The 26,471-nt window shown below is 46.6% G+C and overlaps 1 protein-coding gene across 1 annotated transcript in view; it reads right to left on the bottom strand.

Moving 5' to 3' along the window:
• SHB (SH2 domain containing adaptor protein B) overlaps positions 1 to 25,862 on the bottom strand; it is a 151,113-nt gene extending 125,251 nt beyond the window's left edge. The window contains exon 1 of the mRNA XM_030566843.1: positions 25,302 to 25,862. Coding sequence (XP_030422703.1) covers positions 25,302 to 25,862 — 561 coding nt within the window. The remainder of the gene's footprint in view (positions 1 to 25,301) is intronic.
• Between the last annotated feature and the right edge of the window lie 609 nt (positions 25,863 to 26,471).

Raw genomic sequence — 26,471 nt, 5'->3', positions numbered from 1 at the left:
CTGGCTCTAAAACAATGGGGTTCCAATTTGACAGTGGCCAGTGCCAGGTGCCCCAGAGGGAATGAACAGAACAGGGAATCATCAAGTGATCCATCCCTTGTCATCCATTCCCAGCTTCTGGCAAACTGAGGCTACGGACACCATTCCTGTCCATCCTGGCTAATAGCCATTGATGGACCTATCCTCCATGAATTTATCTAGTTCCTTTTTGAACCATGTTATGGCCTTGGCCTTCACAATATCCTCTGGCAAAGAGTTCCACAGGTTGACTGTGCATTGTGTGAAGAAATACTTCCTTTGTTTTAAACCTGCTGCCTACTAATTTCATTTGGTGACCCCTAGTTCTTGCGTTATAGCTAATACACTCAGGGATGCAACAAATCCACACTGAGTGCTCTAACTGCACAGACAGACAATCTCCAGTGTAGATGCAACTAGGTTGACAGAAGTATTCTCTCAACTATAGCTAGTTTTGCTTAGGGAGGTGGAGTTCCTACAGCAATGGAAAATCCCCTTCTGTCGCTGTAGTCTGCTTCTACCCCATGGACGCTAGAGCGGCATAACTACAGCACTGCAGCCCTGCTGCCACAGTGTAGACATGACCTTTGTTTGCATTGGCGCAGACAGCATTCACCTCCTTCTCAACTGCCAAACTGAACACAGAAAACAGGCACTCAAGATGGAGAGTTGTCATGCTCTCCCTTGCTACATTCTGACCCAATCAATTGTTCAGCAGAGGAGGGGGAGGGAGGAGTGGTGCATTTGTGGGATGGGGGGAATTGTATGGTCACACAGACACAGGGGCTAGCTGACCAAAAGGACCAAAGGGAGTGACTGCAAATGAGGGTGAAGAGGGAAACAGGAACAACTCTGCCCGGAGCAGTGCTTATGAGCTGGCAGAGATGCAAGCGAAGGTGTTAAACCCTCTGATGTCACTGAAGATGCATAAGGCGCGTCAGTGGCCCCCTTACACAATTCCGCGCTGTAACGGTAAAGCAGCAGGTAGGGCTCGGTGAAGGCAGAGGAGAGATTCTTCTTTTGAAACGAAGAAATAAATGAACATTAGCTAGCTTTGAAAAGGTGTGTGTTAAACAAACTCCAATTTTCCACGTCATGTGAATTCCTTGTTTTTCCAGATGCATACACTTACAAAGAAGCAGTCACTAGTCACAGAAGAAATCGGTGTGTGTAAGATGCCCATATATGCACTAACATTTATTGCCTACTTTTTACAACCATGCAACATTTCAACAAGCAAATTTGCCTCCTCAACATTCAAAGGGTCTTCCAGTCTTGCTTCCCAAACAAACCTGCAGGCAGATGTTTCCTTTAAAACCGCCTGTCAATGTAACGCCGTTAGCTCAGCTGCCTATGTCAAAATGCATTAGAAAGGTCTCCAGAGCACAAGCAGCGTTTTGCCAGCTTATAAAGGGGCCGTCAAATTTTTAATTTAAGTGCTAAACTCAAAACCCTCATTTAGGCCAACCACCACATGGCCCTGGACAGCGGTTTTCAAACCAGTGCTTCCCCCAGCTGCGAGCCAGGATACAAAAAGTGGATTCAAGATCTCAAAAATCAAAGCAAAAGGCCAACACAGCCCCCATTCAAGTCAATGGAAAGACTCCCATTAAGGTCGGTGGGATTGTGACTGGGCCCTCTGACAACAGATGCAGGTTATTTGGTTAAAGAATTACACATGGGCCAAAATGTCACAAGCCCTCTACACTGGCAGATCCAAATGGAGGCTCCAGACTAAAGCCAAGCGGTCAGCCTAATTCATGGCGGTTCACATGGGCCCTGCCAGAGCAGTGCTGCTGGCAGGGTTGGAAACGGGGTTGTTTGTAAGGGGCAGGAGATAAGTTTCCAGTTGGTAGGCCCACGTGAAATAAGAAGCACCTTGAGGGAATTTGGAAATTCAACTCCCCATGAAAAAAAGTCTTCTGAGCTCTTCAGCAGCCTCTGAAGCTTGCTATGCAGCTGCTGATTGACAGTCGTACCTGTTTCACTCTGTGGCAGTCAAGTGGGAGCACTGAGGAAGGCTGAAAACTATCAGATTTTCGATGATCATCTTCATCAGCTGCTCCATAATAAGCGGCAGGACAGGACCACAGTGAGGATATTCACAGCCAAACTCAGCAGCCACTTCCATCAGCAGTGGCTCAGGTGCAGCAACTTTCTTGACACGGATGTAGTATTAGCATGGAAGATCAATCACCTATGAAAAAAGTCTAACGAGGAATGCCACTACATGACTGGGGATCACATGGTCGCCAAGAGCTTTGGTGGCCAATCAGATCACCAAGGATGGACACAAACTGAATATCCAGCCAAACCACCCTTAATGCCATAGTTAAAAATTGATCCAGATGCGGCTCTGTCTACAAGGAGATCACATCCCTTTGACAGTTGCACTGATTATTTTTAAAATCATCAAGTACAGAGATTTAAATGATGGCAAGGTTTTGGGATAAGAAATCTTGATGGGAACTTAGAACAATAACTTTACTCTAAACTTGAGGATTTCAAAGGCTGCTGCCTGCTAGGCAAGCTTTACCTCTAAAGGAAGAGCTGGATTCATGTTTGTAGACTCCCGAGATTTAAGTGAATCCAACAGGTTATATTAATGTTACCATCAATTTGCAATCCAGAATAGCAGACTCACCCAACTCTATTTTATATGAAATATCCTTACATTCCCTACTTTACAATCTTGTGTTTGCCACCACCCTACTGTCTGTACAGGCCGCATCATATGCAAGTTTCCATGGTCTGGATCACTGGAGTTTATTTTATGAAATTTATGGAAACCATGATTTGGCCTCAATGCTTTGGAGTGTATCCTTCTTCTTCCCATTCTACCACCAAAATGTGTCTCTTGATACCAGGTTTTGCAGCTTCAGCTGTCAGCTTTATGCTACCCTGGTCAATTACACACCAGTACCTGGCATCAGGTTGATAGCCAAGGTCCGGTATTTTAGAAGCAGAACAAAATCCCCACATATAATTGCCCAGAACTGACAGAATGTGGAACTGCAGTGCTGGTTTGTCTAGAGAAGAAAAAACAAAAAACTTAAGCCAGACAGCTCAAGAAAAGTAGAGTGTGAAATAAAATGAATGTTGGCTCATCTATTCATTTCCTTTAAAATCTGAAAATAATCTTTTGGTTGCAATTTAAATGAATTCGTTGCAAAAGAAATAGTTAATAAAGTGTTATTAAAACTTCAAATGGTCTGGCAACTATGGGTTTGATCCTATGAGATGCCAGGCACCCTTCACTCCTGTTAATTCCAGAGGAAACTGACACCACTCAGGACCATTGTCCTTGATCAGGTGTGATGCCCTTTTGTTTAGGCAAGCAGCTGACTAAATTTGAGTAACCTCACAGAATGGGATGCTTTAGGGAGCAGGCGGCTTTCATTTTAATTTGCAATTAACCTCTTGTTGATGTCAGACTCCCAGCTGCTTTGGCAATGTTCACCAGCAACCATTTCTAACACAAGTCCATATTGTGTGCGACAATGTGCTAGTCAGCGTGCATTTTAGTAAACATGTGCAATGTAGCCAAGTTACAACTATTACAGGGATGATAATTTAAAATATTCTGAAATGAGAAAGAAGAAAAAGGAATCTCATGAGAACAAAGAAAGAAGATATACAAGCCAACTGGTGTTCCCAGCATCCCAACAATTAAGTGTCAACATCCTTTACACCTCCATTCCTGTCCAAACTAACCACACCAAACAACTCAGGCAATCAATAACCCAGGAAAAGCGCCGGTGTGAACAGCGCTTTATTGGCAAGAGAGCTCTCGCACCGACAAAGCTACCACCTCTCCTTGGGGGTGGAATTGTTTTTTGTTTTTTTTTTAAATCGGCGGAAGAACTCTCTCCTGGCATCAAAGAGCAGCTATACTGCGCACCTTTTAGCAGCACGGCTGTAGTGGCATAGCTGTGTCGCTAAAAAGATGCGTAGTGTAGACGTAACCTAAATAAAATCCCTCTCCACACACTACTGTCAGCCCTGCAAATTCAGCCTGGATGCTGCAAAAAATCAAGCAGGGCTCTTTTCTGTTTGATCACCAACACTACTATTAGAGGTTCTGCAGCCCAAGTCAGACCCACAACACATGTACAGTCCCACTTCCTTCAGTGGATTTCCACAAGTCTACTCAGCTGGAACTCTGAGTAAATCTGCTGAGTTGCACACACGTGAATCACACACTCCCTCTCAAACCGGCAGAGCCAACAGAGCTAAAAAGGTGTAAAAGGCAATTAACGTTTTATTTTTGTCACTGAAATCAGATGATGTGGCTCTAGATGCAAGCAGCGAGAAGATCCCAGGATACCCTGAACAACAATAGATGAGAACTGCGCTTCAAAAAGGATCCCAAATGACAATGCCTTAACTGTGTACTGCACTTTCCATCGAGCTCACTGGCAATGTCAATGCTTCATGTTAGCTGCAAGACATGAGAAAAGCATTCTGAAGCTACACTGATCTACACTGAAGCATCACAAATAAAAACGTTACATAATACTGTGTTTGTGGAAGCTATTTCAGCAAGACTTCAGTGTCATCGGTAATAAGAAATAACCCAAGAATTTAGCAACCAACGTACTACCAGAGTAAAGTTGCAGCGCCAATTACACTGTACTAATGGGATAATATGTAGCAATATTCTTGAAGACCAAAAGCCATCCAAGAGTCATCCTTTCTAGAAGTCTGGCCACACCAGGTGCACGAAAACACACACACTTACTTGTTTTCTTTGCAATATTTTTTACACTCAAATAGCTTGATCAAGTGCACCTGAAGGCTTAAATTTCTGATATAAGAGCAATTATATTTCTTATTTCAACATGATCCTCTCTATGATGCCTGTCACATTAAACAAGGGAAGTGCAGTCATCCCTGTGCTTTCTTCTTAGAGAGGGCAAAGTGCAAGTTAGTGAACACAAAATGCTTCCAATGATTTTTAAATATTGTTTGGACTTTTCTCCAGTTACAATATACGAAGCCAAGCACACCCCATTTTTGCCTCGACCTGTTTTTGCACATACCCGGGCAAATTTCAGCATTCAATTTAGTTCACCTGGATCCTCATTTGCTCAAACTTCTGAACTCCGTAACAGGCGTTTCTAAATGCATGCACACAGCACTACTGCAAATTGGACTGAAATGCTGTAATTTCTCTCTCTCAAATTTCTTTGTGCCTGAGCTGGTTTATGCAGTTAAACAGAAGGGTTGGCTCAATACAAAAAGCAGAATGACCTAAAGACTTTACGCCATGGAGACACATCTCTGTATTATTAGACATTCTTTAAAATATCCCTGGCCAGCTTACAGCTGACCCTCAGTGCAGGTGGTGCCTCGGGCTTCCAGTGTCAGTGACGGTTAAATGACCAGGGACTGAGCCAGCAGGGACTATGCCTGCGGTGTGCCGCACGCTTTTCCTGCATGACAGGCTAGCTAGTGAAACAGGAGCAGAGCCAGCACTACTGGGTCAGTAACAACGCAGCGGCCGATTTCACTTCCTCCTCTCCATGCTGGACGCTCCTCTTGGACAATTCCTGGAGTGCATATCTAAACAGTATATAGCAGAGACAAAGGTCAGGTGAAAAAGCATAGGTGTGTAGAACAGCAGGAATGAGAGCTTCAGTTAGCAGCCATCCTGAGATACCACCACCACTGCCAGCAGCAAGGCAGCCAGCCGGCAGAAGACATCCCAGCACCACAAGCCAGGCTGTCACAACCCACATGCCCTGGGTTCAAGGAGTCGAACTGAGAATTACCGGGCTTATACCACTGTCGAGATCATCGCAGTCCTGAGCATTCTACAACTACTGGGGGTTTAGGCAAAGGAAAGTAGCAGAAGGGCTGGGGGGCAGAGCTTCTCTAGTTCCACCTGCATAGAGGTGAACAGGTTCTTGGATCTCTTCAGGGCTGGAGGAACATACACAACACCTGCTAGCCTAAGGACCAAGCCTCCCTACCAGCCCGGAACACACCAGCCTTCCAGCCACACTCCCAGTGCCCCAGCCTGAGGACCCTGGTGTCCTGCAGGCCAAGCTCTGTGCCTCAGCATCAGCCCCACACACCAATCAATTAATGCCCCACTGCTCAACTCCCCATGCGCACACACTCCCCCGGGCCACTGCCCTCCACGCCCAGACAGAGCAACCAAAGCTGGCCCTACACACAGGCGTCTGCAGGGAAAGTGGAGGGCTCCCTTTTCCGCAGCCCGACCCCCAGTCCTCCCAGAAAACAAGGAGTAGCCTGCTGAGGAGCTGTGGGGCCCCAGCCTGTCTGAAGACCAGCAGCAGCAGGCCCCTGCCTGTCACCCTAGCTGAGGACCCACATAGGGGGGTCTCAGCTGCTGACACAGCCCAAGCATGTAAAGAGCTGTGTGGAGACCCTCCTACAACACCAAGAAAGCCCGGTGTGTGGTGCCCCTCCTGCCACCTCACCAAAGGGTGGTGGGAGAGGAAGGGAGCGGCACCACAATCCCACTGCCCTGTCAGGGACTCTCACACCCTACCCCTAGGGCCAGACTAGCAACCCACTCGGGCACCCTAACAGCACCAGGCTGACTTTCACCTCACAGCAGCAGCTGCCCTGCCCTACACCATCCCACAGGGCAGTGTGATTGGAACAGTACCACATCACAGCGGACACAGACTAAAGGCCAATTTCACAACCTAGAGATTTCACAAAAGCCTCGTATCAGGGAATAGCTGTGTTAGTCTGTATCCACAGAAACAAAGAGGAGTCCGGTGGCACCTTAAAGACAACAGATTTATTGGGTCATAAGCTTTCGTACGTAAAAAAACCCACTTCTTCAGGTGCATGCAGTGAGAATTACACATACAGGCATCAATATACTGATACATAAAGAGAAGGGAGTTACCTCACAAGTGGAGAGCCAATGTTGAAGGCCAATTCAGTCAAGGTGGATGTGGTCCACTCCCAATAATTAATGAGGAAGTGTCAATACCAAGAGAGGGAAAATTGCTTTTGTAGTGAGCCAGCCACTCCTAGTCCCTATTCAAGCCCAAATTAATGGTGTTACATTCGCAAATGAATCGTAGCTCTGCCGTTTTTCTTTGAAATCGGTTTCTGAAGTTTTTTTTGTTGAAGGATGGCTACTTTTAAATCTGTTATTGAATGTCCAGGGAGATTGAAGTGTTCTCCTACTGGCTTCCGTATGTTACCATTCCTGATGTCTGATTTGTGTCATTTATTCTTCTACGTACAGACTGTTCGGTTTGGTCAATGTACATGGCAGAGGGGCATTGCTGGCACATGATGGTATATATCACATTAGTAGATGTGCAGGTGAATGAGCCCAATGGTGTGGCTGATGTGGTTGGGTCCTCTGATGGTGTCGCTAGAGTAGATATGGGGACAGAGTAGGCACTGGGGTTTGTTACAGGGATTGGTTCCTGGGTTAGTGTTTCTGTGGAATGGCTGATTCAGGCAGATTGATTATTTCTTTAGGAGAGCCTGGGTCAGGCTTGGGACAGTGAAACTGACTAACTGTGCTAGCAGGAGCAGATCCTGGGCAAACTTCCCCACACAGCTTGACTCAGGAAGTTGGGTTCTGACCAGCAACACTCCTGCAATTTCAGTCCCTCTGGAGCAGGGACTAGCAATCATGTGAAGTTGTGTGGCAGTTTCCCAGCATATGAGCAAAGGTTTGCTAGGGAGTAAGACTAGATCACCTACCTCATTTTCACCGGTGAGCCAAGAATTTGTGCAGAGCTCTCCTAAAGTGATGTGGTGGCACCTAGTCCCCTGCGCAACTTTGCCTCTGGCAACATCTTAACAAGCGAACTGTCTCTTACAGATTCATTTCCAATTCCCACCCTTAAAGAAGTCAAGTAAGGACATTTCACTATACTGCTCAGCCTCAGCAGCTCAGAGCTTAGCTAGCTGTTCTGGCTTATTGGGAAGGCTCCTCTAGGACTCCCATGTTTGACTCTTCACCCCAAAACCCACCCCGGCACCCTGCTAACAGGCAGGAGCGGCGTGTATTGTAGTCTGGTGTGGGCCCACACTCCACCCCCAGGTTCCCTCCTGCAGTTCCTGGTGCTCTTCCCTGGCACAGGCTGGCTGGGCCTGGACCTGGCCTCCTGCAGGGACTCAGGGTGGCTGACGCTGGAGCTGTGGGCCATGATGGGGTGCCCTGGGCTCCTGCATGGGAGGGGGATGGGATGGGACGAGGGCTGGTCTCCCCACAACGGCCGGGTCACCGGATGCCCATGCTAACGGGATTTCTTTCCACTGTGCCGGACCAGATGGGACTCTCTGGAGCCCTGGAATCAGTAGTTTCCATTCTTGGGGAGCTGCAATGGGAAGTCACCAGACGGCCTCTTCCCATGCTGACCCACGGGACTCAACAAAGAGCTTGGGACCCAAACTCAGATCCCACACACACACACACACCCTTTCATTTCTTAATTGCTCGTGGTGTCCCTAGCCTCTGTTTGCCAGAAGCAGGGAATGAGTAGCAGGGGATGGATCACTTGATGAGTCCCTGTTCTGTTCACTCCCTCTTGGGCATCTGGCACTGGCCACTGTCGGAAGACAGGATACTGGGCTACGTGGACCCTTGGTCTGACCCAGTAGGGCCGTTTTTAGGTTCTTATGGATGGACCAGTGGTCAGGACACTAGCCTAGTCTTAGAAGAGACCTGGGTCCAGGTCCTTGCTCTGCCACAGACATACCATGTCACTCTGGGCAAGTCGCTTGGCCTCTATGCCTCAGGTCCCAGCTCTCCAATGTAGATATCGGCCCTGCCCCTAGGGTGCTGCATGGAGAAATACAGTAAAGATCGCAAGGCTCCATGACGCTGCAGTGAAGGGGGGCAGATGAGTACCAGAGATAAATAGATCTCTTCCTGAAGCAGAGCTCTGAGGGCCCAGAGCCAGTCTCAGAAACTTTCCTCTTCTCCACAGAGAAGGGCTGTCCAAGGCTGAAGAATCAGTCTCAAGTGATTCGAACTTCATGTCCTTTTTAAAACCATTTGCTTCGGCAGTTCCGGGGAGAAGGGATTAGAAAGGCCTACAGGGTTCCGCTAAGTTGTTTTCTTTGTTACTACGGAGAACTCACTAAACCTAGCATTTCATACATAGCTGCCAGCTGCCGCAAATCCCCACAGAGGAGATTTAGGATTTAAACTGCCTGCAAAGTGACTGTTTCTTAGAGATCTGCCGCAGGAGATCTCTGGCTTGGCTCCAGTTCGTCTGCCCAGCATCAACCATAGCCAAGTCCTTCCTTTGAGCAGGGCTTGGAAAGGAGATAGGAGCGCAGAGGGGTGTTGGCAAACTTTCACTTACCATCCCCTCTTCCCTGTATCTGATCTCCGGTTGCCTCCCAACGGCACAGAGGATTTACTGGGTAACCACAAGGTGTGAAAGTCATGTCAGCACACCAAGGTGCCCCCACCACATAGCATGGTCGAGCAAGGTACACAGACCCCATTTTCACAAGTGCTTCTCCCCTTGACTCAGAGATTCAAAGGGCAGCGTTTTCAAAAAGCAAACATTCATTTCCCACCACTGCACATTGCACTAGGAGTCTCAAAGCAGATGAGGGCAGAACTTCATCTGGAATTTCTTTCTTATAGCTGTAGAAAGTAGAGACAGACTAGTTAACAAACGACATGCTTGGAGGGTTTGCATTCCTTTAAACTGCTCTCTGAACATTGTGGTGTCAGGATCAATTGAGATGCTTTGCAAGAGAAGTTACATTTTCACCTACAGCCATATCACCATGGGCTGTGATCTTGTCAGAGCTCACAAGCTTGGCAAGGTCAGGCCTGTTTGATCGTCAGATCAGAGAATTGCTGCATAAGCGTTGTAAGTACACTAGTGAGTGCTCTTCCTGCCAAGCAAGAATTACACACCAGTGTCTCCAGCGTGAGTGGGGTGGATTAGGCTCTGGGTTATTGGTAGTACTGTATTTTCAAGGAGAACCAGAGCTTAGTTCCTGTCTATACAAAGTCTTAATTCATCATGGCACTTCTTGCAAGAGCAAGCAGTTACCTATTTTGAACCCAAATAACATATTGTGTCTACACACATTCTCCCTTCACTTTTCCCCTTCAGGAACTCTGTCATGGTGCTGTGAGCTGTTATACACCAGACATTGGAGGTGATGGAATACAGCAGGGGGCAACATGATCCCTGTATATGTAGTTAGCGACATGGTTTGCATCCTTAAGATTAGAGCAGACGTGGGCAAAATAAGGCCTGTGGGCCACAGCCGGCCCATGGGACCGTCCTGCCCAGCCCCTGAGCAGGAGGAGGTTAGATGAGGGGAAGTCCTGGGGGGGGGGAGGGGTTGGATAGGCATGGGAGTCCCGAGGGGCCTGTCAAGGAGCGGGGGGGTGGAGGGGTGGATAGGGTAGGGGCAGTCAGGGGCGGGAGGGTCCCAGGAGTGGGCAGTCAGGGGACAAGGAGCGAGGGTGGGGGGATGGGTCGGGGTTCTGAGGGGGTTAGTCGGGGGCAGGAAGTGGGAGGGGGCCAGGCTGTTTGGGGAGGCACAGCCTTCCCCACCTGGTCCTCCATAATTTTGAAACCCCATTGTGGCCCTCGGGCCAAAAAGTTTGCCCACCCCCGGATTAGAGGCACCATATTAAAAGGCAAGTCACTAAAGTCACCCTCAGGGAATTTAAGAGTGCAAGTGAATGCAACTTAGCGACAAGCAAAATCCATCTGAAAGCAAGAGGTCTCAGAGCTGAAAAAGTGTGTTGTCACCAACCAAACGTTGCACTTCATGATAGCCGTAGCAAAGTGGCAATGGTTTACTGTTATTTCTGACAACAAATATTCAGAAAAACCCAAGAGTGACTCTCAATAGCAATTTAAAAGAAATTAAGATGAAACTCCACACAAACCATTTGAGGCACTCACAGCCCAACTGTGGCTCTTGGCAATTTAACTGTTGGGTAATAGTGGTTTGTTGGCTTTCCAACTAAAATTTAAAGGGCTATTCTAAAAACTGCTGTCAGCAAGCTCCCCGTTGTGAAGGTTAAACCACTGGCTACAGTTTTCCTCATTACTGAATTCCTTCGAGGACTCTTTCAGAATGTGGCTCTGTTAGATGCAGAAGGAAAGAAACAAAAGCCAGTCAGTAACAAGGGCAAATTTATTTTGCTCCAAACCTACATCTGAAGCTTGCTTAGGGCATAAGACACATATTGAGCATTTAACAGAATCAGAGGCTGCTGAAAACATAAGATACTGAATAGCCTAGCCACAGAACACTGCATATTAAGCAGGGTGGATTTCATTTAAATCAAGTTGATTTAAATCTAGTCGGGAAGACTCGATTTAATCATAGACTCAGACTCTAGGACTGGAAGGGACCTCGAGAGGTCATCGAGTCCAGTCCCCTGCCCTCATGGCAGGACCAAATACTGTCTAGACCATCCCTGATAGACATTTATCTAACCTACTCTTAAATATCTCCAGAGATGGAGATTCCACAACCTCCCTAGGCAATTTATTCCAGTGTTTAACTACCCTGACAGTTAGGAACTTTTTCCTAATGTACAACCTAAATCTCCCTTGCTGCAGTTTAAGCCCATTGCTTCTTGTTCTAACATTAGAGACTAAGGTGAACAAGTTTTCTCCCTCCTCCTGACGACACCCTTTTAGATACCTGAAAACTGCTATCATGTCCCCTCTCACTCTTCTCTTTTCCAAACTAAATAAACCCAATTCTTTCAGCCTTCCTTCATAGGTCATGTTCTCAAGACCTTTAATCATTCTTGTTGCTCTTCTCTGGACCCTCCCCAATTTCTCCACATCTTTCTTGAAATGCGGTGCCCAGAACTAGACACAATACTCCAGTTGAGGCCTAACCAGAGCAGAGTAGAGCAGAAGAATGACTTCTCGTGTCTTGCTCACAACACACCTGTTAATGCATCCCAGAATCACGTTTGCTTTTTTTGCAACAGTATCACACTCTTGACTCATATTTAGCTTGTGGTCCACTATGACTCCTAGATCTCTTGCTGCCATACTCCTTCCTAGACAGTCTCTTCTCATTCTGTATGTGTGAAACTGATTGTTCTTTCCTAAGTGGAGCACTTTGCATTTGTCTTTATTGAACTTCATCCGGTTTACCTCAGACCATTTTGCCTATTTGTCCAGATCATTTTGAATTTTGACCCTGTCCTCCAACGCAGTTGCAATCCCTCCTGGTTTGGTATCATCTGCAAACTTAATAAGTATGCTTTCTATGCCAATATCTAAGTCGTTGATGAAGATATTGAACAGAGCCGGTTCCAAAAACAGACCCCTGTGGAGCCCCACTTGTGATACTTTTCCAGCAGGATTGGGAGCCATTAATAACTACTCTCTGAGTACGGTTATCCAGCCAGTTATGCACCCACCTTATAGGAGCCCCATCTAAATTGTATTTGCCTAGTTTATCGATAAGGATATCATGCGAGACCGTATCAAAAGCCTTACTAAAGTCTAGGTATACCACATCCATCGCTTCTCCCTTATCCACAAGGCTCGTTATCCTATCAAAGAAAGCTATCAGATTGGTAGATTGGTTTGACACGATTTGTTCTTTACAAATCCATGCTGGCTATTCCCTATCACCTAACCACCTTCCAAGTGTTTGCAGATGATTTCTTTAATTACTTGCTCCATTATCTTCCCTGGCACAGAAGTTAAACTAACTGGTCTGTAGTTTCCTGGGTTGTTTTTATTTCCCTTTTTATAGATGGGCACTATATCCCATCATGGATTTCTACATAAAAGTACATTCCTGTTAGTTGTGAATAATATGTATGAAGGTTATAACAACTCAGAGATAGATAAGTCTCTTTTACGGCCTGCTGCCATTATAGGTTTTCCCTTCTAGTGAGAGAATGGTATGGTGGATCTCAAATCAATGAAGGCTACACTCAGAAAGACCTCAAGACTTCTGGAATATGCTGCTCAAACTGTTTCACATTTGTTTCTACTGCCTGTCCATCCCTTCTCACATTTATCTCCAGACTTCTTCTCTTTGTCCAGATCTAGTGCGCCCCTAACAATCTTCTATTCACTGAACTTTTAGAAACTTTGCACTTTTATAGAGAGAGGTAAGGGATTAATTCTGTGTACACAAATTTGCAGAGACACAATAGGGTTGAGGTCTGTTATTTCTCAGCTCTATATATTATTTATTTAAGAACATTTTGCTGTTAAATGTTATCTCTGAAGACACAAATCCAGTCTGAGAACTGCAAAACTAAGCATCTCTGATAGTATCTTCTAGATTGAGCACTGAGTGCCATTGAGTAGATAGAAAAATTAACCTAAAACTATACCAAAGCCCCCGGAACCACATAAGATTGGGTCCATAATCCATGAACTATTGGAACTCATTTACAAAACTTTTCTTAAACATTACATGAATATACTGTGTCATACTGTAGAATTAGAATTTATAATCCCAATTCCATGATGAGATATCTAAGTTAGATTTATTTAACATACATTATATCTTTAGATAGGTTTTTTCCTCAAATCATTTTATCAAAAAAATCGATTTTTTCTTCATTTTTTTAAAAAACTCATTGATTTTTTATCCACCCTGATATTAAGGCAGCATTAATGTATCTACAAGTAGATCTATAGTCACATAAAAATTATAGTATTGCTGTCCGGGAAGAAGCACCAGAAATGAAAATGGGGGAGATTTTCGTCTTTCCTCTCCAACCTCAAACAATGCTTTCACCTGCACCCATCAGCCTGAGAGTGCAGAATTTCCACAGGATTTACCCATTAACACTGTAGCACACCCATCTGCATATATCTTTTAGTTCTAAGAGAATGGGTACGACTTAGGCACAAATCAATCCGATAGTGAACAGAAAGTGCTGAAGTATGTCAGAGTGCACAAACTGAGCTGCAGTTAGCAATACGGAGCTATTTGTTCTGTGCAGTCCGAATCTGCTCGTTAACCCATCGCCAGCTAATGAATTTCAGCAGTGCTACCCAACAGACAAATTCTAGGGCAGAGCAAATGTTGTGTGGAGGAGAATGAATGAGAATGAGAATATAAAGAAATGGTGACAGATATGTGATATTACAGAGCATGCTTCTCTGTGCCAGTAAGTTTGGTTCCTTAATGCTAGGTAAGTAGGCAGACGGTGTGATGGGGTGAGTAGGAGGAAGAGCACATTACTGGCCTTTCCTTGTCACAAGTCCCTGGGAAGGAGAGTCACTAGAAGAGGGCCTTATCCTCCCTAATTGAACTAACTTTCTTATCTCCACACTGATTCTTGCCTGCATATTTATACCTGCCTCTGTAAATTTCCACTACATTCATCTGACAAAGTGGGTATTCACCCACGAAAGCTTATGTTCCAATATGTCTGTTAGTCTATAAGGTGCCACAGGACTCTGTCGTTTTTTAAAGATAGAAGTTTACCATTAGCTGGGATATCAGAGCCACCCCCCGCCTGATGTCGGAGCTGAGAAACTCGATGCCACACTTCAAGAGTCTGGGAAGAATTCTAGACCCATCTATGGCTGCAGAGGCAGAACTACAGACCGTTGAGTTCTCCCTACCAGCCCAATGCTCTGCGAACCCACCGCTGTGATCCCCGGTCACAGAGAGAGGCAGCTGACTAGCCTGATACACACGATGGCCTAATGGGCGAGCACAGGGGTGAGGTATGTTTAGAGAGATCCAAGCCATTAGCAAATAAATCAGTCAAACCAACAACTAGGACAGGCGACACACACATTCATTATGTGATAGGGACCAGCCAGTATAGCTTCCAGGGGCAAAGTGAGCCTCTCCGACCCATGCCAATGGAGGGAGGTCCTCAGTGCGAAGGATCTAGGAGACCGACTTAGCATACAGTTATGAGCACCACACATCTACTCTTGACTGAACAGTATCATCCCAAGAGCTCTCAAGGACTTACACCCTGCTCTTGAAGTACGGCATTTGTGGGGAAACCTTACTGCCGTACAGGGGGAGCAGTCTGGTAGCAGGAACAGGAGAGAGACAGTCACCTGTGGTACCCTTATGACAACAGGTAGCATCCCCCAGCAAGGCACTCACAGCAGACCATTAGAAGAGAATCACACAAAAAGGGCTAGTCATAGACTGGTTTGCAGTATGTAAGATGGCATTAAAAGCCATGGGTCAAGCAATCTCCAGCAACACGTATGGTATGTGAGCACAATTCTAAATGATCTCCTCCAATGGCCCACCATGTCACCATTCAGAGTGCAGCCAGACCACCACCATTTGACCCAGCATTCCCCCTCTGCCCCCATCTCACGGCGCAGAAATGGTTTTGGGTTGCTTCGTGAACTGCAGAGGCGAGACTCCTTTCACTTGTGACAAAGGGCACCCATGAAAGACAAAGCACTGACTATCCGTTTGGAAATACAACACATCCACACCAAAAGGTCCTTTTCTCCTCCACAAGCTGCAGCTGTGACTTACTGGTTGTTCTGAATCCGTCAGACATAGCTTAGGGCACAAAGAGGGCTCCACCAATGCTGTCCGGCCTGGGTCGCTGTCTATGTGGTTGAAGCCCATAACTTTTCCCTAAGTTCTGTTTGGTGGGCGGATTATTTTGGTCAGCCCCTTGTCTGTGTTTTTCCAGCTGCCCAACGGCATGCCTGCCATACCAGATTCTTTGGCCTCATTCTTAACGCCTGTCCCAGTTATTTCCATCTTCTTTTCTGCGTAACTTTGGAGATAAGTAGTTGTTAAATGCTAACAAATATCAGTATCTGTTACAAATTCATTCCATTTAATAGCTAGCATTTTACAAAGCCGTCTGCTTTGTAAAATCAACTGTCCAGCGGGTTCCTCAGCCAGTTCTTTTAAAATTCTTGGATGCAAGCTATCTGTACTTGTTCGTTTAAAACTATTTAAGTTTCGTAGCTGCTGTTTAACAACCTCCTGACACACTACTAAAATGTAAAGAGTTATCAGGTTGCAGATTGTCAGTACATCCAATCTTCTGTGAGCTGGGGAATGCAGTTGCCACTTTGCCAATTCATGACATTATTCCCTTCCAGATATTCCCCTTGGCATGCACATTACTGCCAAGGTACATGAAGATTCTCCTCTGCTATTCCTTTGCCTTCTCAAGTAAAGATTGAACGGGGAGTTGCTGGGATTCTCATTAGATATGTTTTTTCATCATTAATTAACCCCATTGTTTTTGTGATGGGGCATGCACATAAAGTACACACAGGCTCGAGGGATTGGTTCAACCTAGACACTGGCGCTAAACTAGAATGTAGTCTCACCTCTCCTGTGTGAGATCACCACTGACTTCATCATGAGAAAAAAGCACAGCTAGATACAACACAGGAATTGTACGGCTCAACAAGAATGCACTAGAAGACCTGGATTTTGCTCACCACATAGCTCTAAGCAACAACTCAACCAACTGTGGTTGAATCAAGTTTATTTTTCTAAGTTTTTCTGCAACATTTATCACTGCCCTGTCGGATCACATCACAAAACATTAATGCATTACGCTCACCACTAAGGTCTGGTGTGCACTACAGTGCAAAAAATCCACATCCCTGAGCAATGTAGTTATACCAGCCTAGCCCCCCACGTAGACACCGCGATGTTGTTGGAATAGCTTCTCTCATCCACAAAGCTACCACCTCTCGGGGAGGTGGCTTAACTATGCCAATGGGAGAGCTCTCCTGTCGGTGTGAAGCAGTGCAGCTGTGCCAATGCTGCATTTAAAATGTAGACATGCCCTAAGTAGTGAACAAAAGACAGAATCACCCTTGTTATTGGGGTTTAGGAGATTAGCCGGTGTCTAAGTGCCAGAGAAGGGTGGACACACCTAGGTCCAGCTCAGTATTTTTGACAGAAAAAGCATCACCTTCAGAACACAAACTTGATCTTACAGGAACACTTCAGTGGTGCCCAAAAAGCGAGAAGCACTCAGGAGAAGTTGGTCCTCTTCCCAATCTGACCCTGACTTCTCTGCAGCTCTGTTCCCAGCCTGGAAAAAGAGAGACAATATTTCCATACCACACAGGCTGTTGGGAGATGCTCAGATACTGCGATGATGAAATGTGCAATGCTCAAGCCACAAACATTCCAGTTTTACCCTTCACTGCTAAGGAAACTGCTTCAGACCTAACAGCTGTGCTGGTTTTAAAACAGCAGTCAAGAGACTGTCAAAAGTTATTTCCAAAAGAAATAGTTTTATGATGACCCACAGCACAAGTGCTCTTGATCAAAAGAGCTGAGCAACTGGCTTTCAGGTCATGCTCACAGATGGGAAAAATCACCATTTCTAGAGACAAAATAGATACAAGACAGTATAGTATGTCGAGACCCCAGAGACAGAGAAGGGCCTGAACATCTCTCTAACACTACGCTCTGAGCTAAGGAGCAATGTTTATAGACTAGATAAATAAGAATCTACACCCCTTCCTGGAAGGAAAGAGCTGCAGTCACATATAGGCTATATAGCGAGAAGCAGGGACTCCGGCAGATACTAAGCCAGAACAAGGGACCGGAAAGAGGAAAAACTGCAAGATGTGAAATATTCTATTCTTACAGTTAGGGCGGGGGAAGGAAATCAGTGTCACAAGACATCAAATACAAGCAGTCAGAAGTAATTAACAGGCCTGGGGGTCAGGGACACTAGAGATGCACTATCGATGGCATTTATTACTGTAACTTTTGCCATTGAAAGAAGGTTTTCAAATAATTCATTTGATTCTTGGGTTACAGGTACCCTCAATTATTTGTGGAAGAGAGTTTGCTCATGTACGCAGGGCTATATTGAAGATATTTGACTGGAAAGTTTCCACGAGTAGTGAGTGCTTACAACATGATATTTCGTAATTGGAGAAAAATGGAGGACGCTGGAATATTGAAGAAAAATGGATGCATACCAACCTACAGATTCTCTTCTTCCTTCCCTATGCTAGCCTCCCCTGACTACAGCCGGGAGGGTAAGGCCAGTGGACAGTAATCTGGACAGATCTCACAAGACAAGCAGTCAGAGTGGGCCAATGCTTTGAGGGGAGATCTCAGAGGACTAGCTGGATGATGGTTATTTCATGGGTGGCATTTTACTGAGTCAGCACTGAACGGGGGCTCCATGATGGTCCAGTGGGCAGTCTGTCTATAGTAATGTATAGTATAACTCCTCAACATCACATTCTATGGCATGGCACTTCTTTCTCAGGGAAAGTCCAAGGCAGATACTTACCTTCTGCCTATCGATATCTCCATTTAGAACGGTAAGGGGCTCTCTCTCACTTGGACTGTTGTAGGACTGCTGACCAATGTTAGACCATTGCTGTACTTGACCTGCCACTAGAAATAATCACACCTGTGTGTGTACACATGCTCAAACAAGTGTTGCAATTCAACATTTGTTAAGTACTTGCAGATCTTCAGATAAGAACAACTGTAGAAGAACAAACTAGTATTTTGTCCTTAAAAATCTGAATGTCTCTTCTGCACAGCAATCTTACAATGTTCAAGCCTGTTTAAATGCTAGTATCAATCACAACACTTCATCACTATGTACATTAGATGCATTTCGGTTGTTTTAATTGCTTATGCGCAATGAGTCCACAAAAGACAGACTGATACTTTACACAGCAAGGAAGAAACAGGAAATAGTTAAGAATGTGTTAAAGAAATCTCATTTAAAAAACTATCACCACTCTGAACGGGAATGTTATATTAGTATCACTAGTTTAGATTAAAGGCACATACAGAATATCCCCATATTGCTTGGAATATATGACACTGTCCTGGTCAATACAACAAAACCATCTTGCACATAACTTTTAGCCTGGGTGTACAGTGTTCCTTAGAACTAAATCCCACAGAAATAAAATGTTTTTCTTCATGTTGCAATGTGTTGTTGGCCACATGAAGCAGTGTGGGTGCCAATGAACAGAGGCACATACCTTCCTCAAAACTTGGGTGAGAATGCAGCCAACTGTGCCAGTGAGGCTCTCGCCTTCAGATACAGAGCCCTGCCACCCAGCAGCTGCCATGTGGTATCTGTGCGCCCTGCACTCATTTCTGCTCTGCCCCCTCTGACTAAGGTATTTATTATGCCATCAAATACACCCACTTCTTTAGCAGCAAATCTTGCACCTGCTATGTGTCACTGCATTCCGTGCCTAATGCAGAGGAGCCTGTGCAGGAAGTTATTTGTTACGAAAGGAGAACAGTGATTAAAACACTTTTTCCAGAGTTTGAAACCTGAGATGATCTTGGGGAGAAAAACTACTCACACCTTTAAAGGAAGAGGGGCTCTTCTGGCTTAGTTACTTTAAAACAATCCGTACTAGAAGTTTAATTAATGCAACCAAAACAGACGCTTTTAACAAAAGTCTACCTTCAATATAAGCAGACATTCTGGGCCCGATTCTCTAGCACGATACCTTGCACTGTCATTCACATCTATGGAAGAAGGTGAAGGGGACAGCGTGTGCAAGATCCCACCAGGGGAGGATGCTGCTGTGATGTTTCATCCCCATTTTGCACAGATCTACCTGAACACAGAAAGTGTAAGATGGAGATGAATCAGACCCTCTCAATTCCACTTCAAAGAGTTATAGGAAATAAGTACCATGGCAACTACCATTTTGAGCAAAAAAGCCAAGTAAATACACTAAGCTCCTTGGGCCCAGTTCTGTCCTGAAACACCCAGATGGAATTCCTGCAGAAGTAACTAGATGTGGGAGACTCTGGAGCACACAGGTTTGAAGAACCACAATGCATTTACTAGATATTTTAAAAGTTGTTTCCCACTGTTTCACTAACATGATGTTTTTCCCCGTAGGACTCTCCTTCCCCAAATTCACCAGCTTTGATTCTTCAAGTACCTCTGAGTCGCAGGTTACTGTCGGTCACAACATCAAACGTGCATATGCAGCTCTGACAGCCAGTGGGGGATCAGCTTGATTTTGTGTTAACTAAATCATGTCAGATGTTCCTGCAGGAACTAATTTTTTGACTGCATCAGCACCTAATGCAGTGTTTCTCAAACTGGGGTCACCGCTTGTGCAGGGAAAGCCCTTGGCAGGTCGGGACGCTTTGTTTACCTGCCCTGTCCGCAGGTCCGGCCGATCGCGGCTCCCACTGACCTCGGTTCGCTGCTCTGGGCCAATGGGAGCTGCTGGATGCGGCGCAGGCTGAGGGACGTACTGGCCGCTGCTTCCAGTGGCTCCTATTGGCCTGTAGCAGCGAACTGCAGCCAGTGGGAGCCGCGATCAGCAGGACCTGCAGACGGGGCAGGTAAACAAACAGGCCCAGCCCGCTGGGGGCTTTCCCTACACAAGCGGTGACGCCAGTTTGAGAAACACTAACATAATGGATTTGCTTTTAAAAGCTTTATGTAGAGCAGGAGTCTCAAGTTCAAAAAGAAAAAACCCACCACCATTTCCAAAAGTTAGTCACAGCCTAGTAACTGTCCTAGGTTCCTAAGTATCTCTCCATCTGCAGTGCAGTTCTGGAGTGCCAGACAGCCACTGACCAGTTACGAAGCAAACAAGCTGCTTCACAGCACAAGAGGCTCCAGCTGACAACAGTATTTAGGTTTCACTTTTGCCCAATCATTGCTCTGGGCCAGATCCATGAGTTTTCCATTGGTTTAAACACATTTCATAAGGCTCACGAACAGGCCATCACACAGTTAGCTTTGCCATATGCTGTCAGGGCCAGGACTCCACAATGGCACTGGGTTCCTGGGGTGCGTTTACATTCATTTAAAAGCTCCGTTCTCTACCCACTGCACAGCTCAATTACTGACGTCTAATGAATTCGACAGTTTAACACACGAGCAGATTTATGACATTTCGTGTTACCGTTAAACACAGAAAGCTTTAAGTAAAGCCACATGTTTTCACCTAATGCAGAGTGCCCCTTTTTCTTGGTTATCTGGGAATATTGCAAGTTTGTTGGGGCAGAGAATCACGTCTCCTGAGTGTTTGTACTTAATGCTTAGCAAAATATTTGTATTACAGTAGCATTTGGGGCCCTGATCTTGGCTGAGGCCTCCAATGTGCTAGGTGCTGTACACACACAATGAGAGGCAGTTCCTGCCCCAAAGAGCTGATAATCTAAACAAACAAGACAGAGAGAGCAGGAGAGAAAAGTGGCCCAGCGAGGTGAACTGACTGACCCACCTTCCCACAATAGATCAGTGCCAGAGCTGGGGAAAGAACCTCGGTTCCCCGACTCCCATGGCCCAGTGCCTTACTCACTGAGTAGACCACACTGTCACCCATAGGGCCCGAGCACTGACTGAGGTCTCTGGATACTGAAATATAAATATTATTAAAGTCAACCAATACCTACGAGAATTTTGTGCTGAACTTAAGGATCTAAAGAGTATTTCATAGAAAGAGTGATTCCCTGTCCTTTGGACCAACTTCCCAGGTCCTTCCGCTGCTTGTCAGAGTAATGGAAAAGCCAGAGAGTTCTCATTTCCACAACTGAGAGGAAGCAAATAATTCAGCTGGAAAGTTATGTAGTTCCTCTTTGTTCTATAGCTGAGAAAGTCGGTGTTCAGGAAATTAACGCCTCCTATGAAAGTTAACAGAAATATCATCTGATGTTACCAAACAGGAAAGCTTCATTGTTTGGGTTGAGTCCTCAGTCTATAGCTGGATTCCTTGGAACACTGAAAAGTCAGTAATGACCTCCAAACCCTATTATGTGGAATATTAGCCTGGTACCATGTTTGTGGATATACCGCCTGAATATGCACTTCGAGTCAGAGGAAGTCAGACAACTTATATCTGGTACTTTTTTTTTTTCCCCCCATGAGACCAGGTACATTAATGTTCATGACTGAGATGAGCCATCACAGCAGGAAACAGACTAAAACGAGCTCAGGCAAAAATAGTCAAGTATGTATGCCTTTCACACTACAGCCGTGGTCTGGTTCCAGTTCTGTTCTTCAAAATGCTAGGAAGAGTTTGTGTTCTCTCTCACTTATATCAATCAGAAAAGTGATAACTGAGATTTGGGAAGTCACTTTTGGCATTATCCTACTTTAAGAGCCTTCAACTGCTTATCCAAACTATTTTTAAACAATGATTGTTGGGTTTTTATTTTGTTTAGCTTAGCATGTAGCCTCAGAACAAGTATGTAATTGAAAAGAGCAGTTCTTTGAGTTGTTCCAATCTAGTGGGTAAATACTGTACATGTTTTATAACAGGCTGCCATGGTTGCAGATTTAGAAGCTGCTCTTTAAAAAAAAAAAAAAATTTGCTCCAGTAGGGTTTAAAATTGAGTAAAATGATTTTGCCTGTGACTGTCATGTGATTTTTAGAAATTCATGCCCAATGAGCAACCATTATGCATTGCATGTGCCCTACTAGGCAGTTAATTTCTAAATATACATGCCCCAAAGGAGGAGGTGCTAGGGGCTTGCTACTTTCAAATACAGATCTCAAGTCATGCGGCCTATGGAGAAGCGAAATAAGAATTAATATTTTAACTATAGATCACTCACTTCCTTGAAAAGAAGTGTTTCCAGTCAGTGACTGCACATGACTGACTGACAATATAATAAATATCTTGGAGTTTGAATCTTATTTTATTCTGACAACTGGATTTATTTGGGACTACATTAGGACAGAATATAATTTATTCATTTAAATCACAATGGAAATGTGTTACCATTCAATTCAACCATGTTATATGCCTAAACATGCCCACACTTACCCAATTTAAATGGATAATATCCAGCAAATATTTAGATGATATGAACCTACTGTTACATTACTCTCTCCTGTACACTCCAGAGTACGCTGCCGTTGAATTGAGACCTAGTCACTACCGCGCTCAGGGAAAACTAGACTATGGTTATCGGGATAATAAAAGCGGGGACACCGGCTTCACTTTTAAATGATTAATGCTACTTCCCTGTACAAAGGCTGCCACGATTTCTCCATAGATGGTCTAGTGTTTGCAGTGCTTGGTACATACCCATAGAGCAGTGGTTCCTAAACTGGGGTTTGTGAACCCCTGGAGGTTCACAAAACGTTAGAGGGGGATTCTTGGGAAAAAATTCACTAATGGAGCACAGAGCTGTCCCCAGAGACCCCCGGGCAGCACTGGAGCCCATGGACTTCCATGAGCTAAGCAGATCAAAGCAAGCATATCTGTCACACTGAGGAGATTTAAACTTCAAGACTCCTTATAAGAATTGGAAAGGAGATGTGGATATTTTTTTGCTGTTTTCAAAATTAAATAGGCAGCTAGTATTGTTTTTAAAATTATCATTAAGAACAAGTTTAAGCTTTGTCATAACGTGTGGTGTTTGCCTGGACTGCTCAAGACTTGAATGCTTGTGTAGGAGGAACTGAGTTGGCTTCTTAAATACCTTCATGCTTTTTCACATCTATGTTTCATCAAGGAGTATCAGGAGCCTTGTCTTATAACAGGCTTATTCAAAGTGATACAAGCTACGAAAGTTAGATCTTGGAAAAGTGTTGCCATTTTCATAATGTAATAAAAATATTATAACGATAAAAAGTAATAATTAGCATGTAATAAGCATGTCATAAAAACAAAAATTTTATTCCAAGATCACTGCTTTTATTATTTATACTCAGGTAAAGGAGAAAAATCCCTGGAAATATTCATTTTTAGGAAGGGGGTTTGCTAGACTTGACATTTTAGTGAGAGTGGTTCACAGGCTGTTAAAGTTTGGGAACCACTGCTGTAGAGAAATACTACCCAAAGAAAGCAAAATATTTACAGTTGATGCTCAAGCATGTAAGTCTGTTTCAGTATTGTGCCTTCTATTGCACAAACCACCAATAGATATGGCGTAATCAATGGGACTTTACTCAGCCTTAATCTCTGCTTCACCTTTGCCACTGAACTTCCCCTCCCATTCATTTTACAAGCATTTCTATGGTGCTCTTCACCATAGTATCCAGTGTCTATTTACATTTCGATACAAGTGACTAAAAGCAACCCTTTCATAATGTTCAGATCAGTCAGTGACAGACATATGGAGCTAACCTCACGTGCTGAATCACATCTTGGTCAGGTATCCTTATATTCTAGAACCTACACCAGAAGTCAGCAGTGACCAGCAAAATAATTCAGTTGTATGGAAGAGAATCCCTATACAAGCCTTTCCAAACACTGGACATAAAAGTTTCCATTAAATAGTCTCTAAAGCAATCTGACTACCATTTGACTTACTCTTAGAATAGGGTGACCAGATGTCCCGATTTTGTAGGAACAGTCCCAACTTTTGGGTCTTTTTCTTATATAGCCTCGTATTACCCCCCACCTCCATCCCAATTTTTCACACTTGCTGTCTGGTCACCCTATCTTAAAACCAACTTTTGTAATTTGTTCAGTATGACTGCCTCCAGAAAGATCAGCATACATGCCAAAGGAGGAAGGTGATGTATACTGCCTTTCCCTATGACCAGCTGTCAAAAAGTTATGCAGTAAGCACCCACAACTTAAATCACAACATTATTTCCAGAGAGCGTCTTCAGGAAAAATGCAAATGATTGAAGCCAAGAAATCATCTGCTTCTAGCACATAAATCATGTTTCATATCTGAAGACAAAATAATGTGATGGACTGAAAATCAGGCAAAGTAGGTCACAGCAGAACCTGTAAAAAGCTGCACTTGCTTGCTGATGTTTGATGCGGGGGTGACATAAAATCACAGACAGCAAGGGAACAGATGGCGATGTATCCTCAGCACTCCCAGCAACCTTGCTAACACCTCCAGCTCTGAGTGCCAGCACCAAGTCGCTGGCATTACACTCCTTTGAATACTTTGGTTATTGTAGTGCCTGACCCCCAGTTCTTTTTCTCTTTTCCAAACCTTATTTCCTGCAAAACCTCTCCTCCTTTACTGACCTGGGCACCTCTCCTTTCCTCTCTTTCTCCCCCCGGCACACGAGGGCATCGGCTCTTGCTCTTTGATTTGGTCAGAGAAAGCAGTTGAGTCACCGTCTACACAAGGCAAGTCGGAGCCCAGCGGTGCCCAGGGAGGCCAGGCCTCTGACCAACCTGCCCCCCAGCTGGTCTCCCCTCAAGCACTTCGCACCCAGCCTCTCAGCGCTTCCCAGCTGGCGTGTGCGGACCTCCCGCAGACAGGGCAGCTGGGTGCCCGCTGTGCGGCCCAAAGCCAGAGTCACAGCCCTGCCAAGCCTCGAGCTTGGGGGCTCCCCAGCCCCAGCACAGCCCAGGCAAACCCAGGAGGGTAGGCGCTGCCCCGCCCGCCCCGAGCTGCTAACTCCCTGCCCGCGCCCGGCGGCTCTCACCTTCTCCGGCTTGGCGGAGGGGACGCTGCTCTCCGGCGGCTCCGGGCACTTGCCCACCTTCCTGGCGGCGCCGCCGGGCGGGCTCCAGGCGATGGCCGGGGCGGCGGCGCCCTTGCAGCCCCCCGCGCCCTCGCAGCCGCTGTCGATCTTGATGAGCCGGTGCTTGGGGGAGAGGTAGCGGCCGTCGGGCGGGGTGGGCGGCCGGCGCTCGCTCTGGCTGCGGAAGAGGTGCGGCGAGCCGGCGGCCGAGGGGGGCTTGGCGGCCGGCTCCTCGGGCGCGCAGGGCTCCGGGCGGCACAGGGCGCGCAGCTTGCGCAGGGACGAGCCGGGCCCGCTGTAGGGGTCCTCGAAGTCGCGCTCCTTCTGGGCGCGGTAGGCGCGCAGCAGCTCGCCGGGGTCGTCGCACAGGTGGCGGGGCGCCAGGCGGGGCGAGGTGTGGCGGTGCGCGGCCAGCAGCTCGGCCCCGGGGCGCCGGTCCCGGTAGTCGGGCCGCGGCGGCTGCGGGGGGCTCTTGGCCTTGTTGTTGCCCAGGCTGAAGTACTTGGTCAGCCACTTGGCCATGGTCCGGCGCTAGGGCGCAGCGCCCATGGGGAGGGCGCACGGGGGGCCGGGCCGGGGCGCTGCCCGGCGCTCAGGGGCGCAGCCCGGCCCGCGGCAGCCCCCGCCCCGCCATGGGGCCGTCCGGCCGCGGGCTCCAGCCGCCTCCTGCCCCGCGCGCAACTTTCCCGGCGCCGGGGGCTCCCCGCGGGCACCGCCGCGCCGCGCCGCTTCTCCCGGCACCCGCCGCGGGCTCCGGGCAGCGAGCGAGCGAGCGTCCTGCTCCGCTGCGGCTGCTGCCCCGCTGCCAGCCGCCCCACGCCCCCGGCCCCAGCCCCAGCCCCAGCCCCAGCCCGGCTCTGCTGCGCCGCGCTCCCCGCCCGGCCTGACCTCAGCACGCACCGGGGAGGCGGGGACGCGGCTGTTCCGAGACTCCCCCGCCCCCGGCAAGGGGGCCCCTGCCTATCCCGGGCCGGGGGAGGGGCCGGCCCAGGTGCCAGGGAGGCGGGGACCTTGCTCCGTGCCCCGGCTCGGGGACTAGCTGCGCCTCCTGCCCCAGCTGCTCAGTGTCCCCCGGCACTCAGCTGCTCGGCGCCGGGCGGCTCCCGGGCTCCGCTCCCCGATGCTGGGCGC

The sequence above is a fragment of the Gopherus evgoodei genome, chromosome 6, assembly GCF_007399415.2.
Source record: "Gopherus evgoodei ecotype Sinaloan lineage chromosome 6, rGopEvg1_v1.p, whole genome shotgun sequence".
NCBI classification, from domain to species: Eukaryota; Metazoa; Chordata; order Testudines; family Testudinidae; genus Gopherus; species Gopherus evgoodei.
Note: the sequence above shows the minus strand (reverse complement) of the source record. Positions and strands in the feature narration are given on the sequence as shown.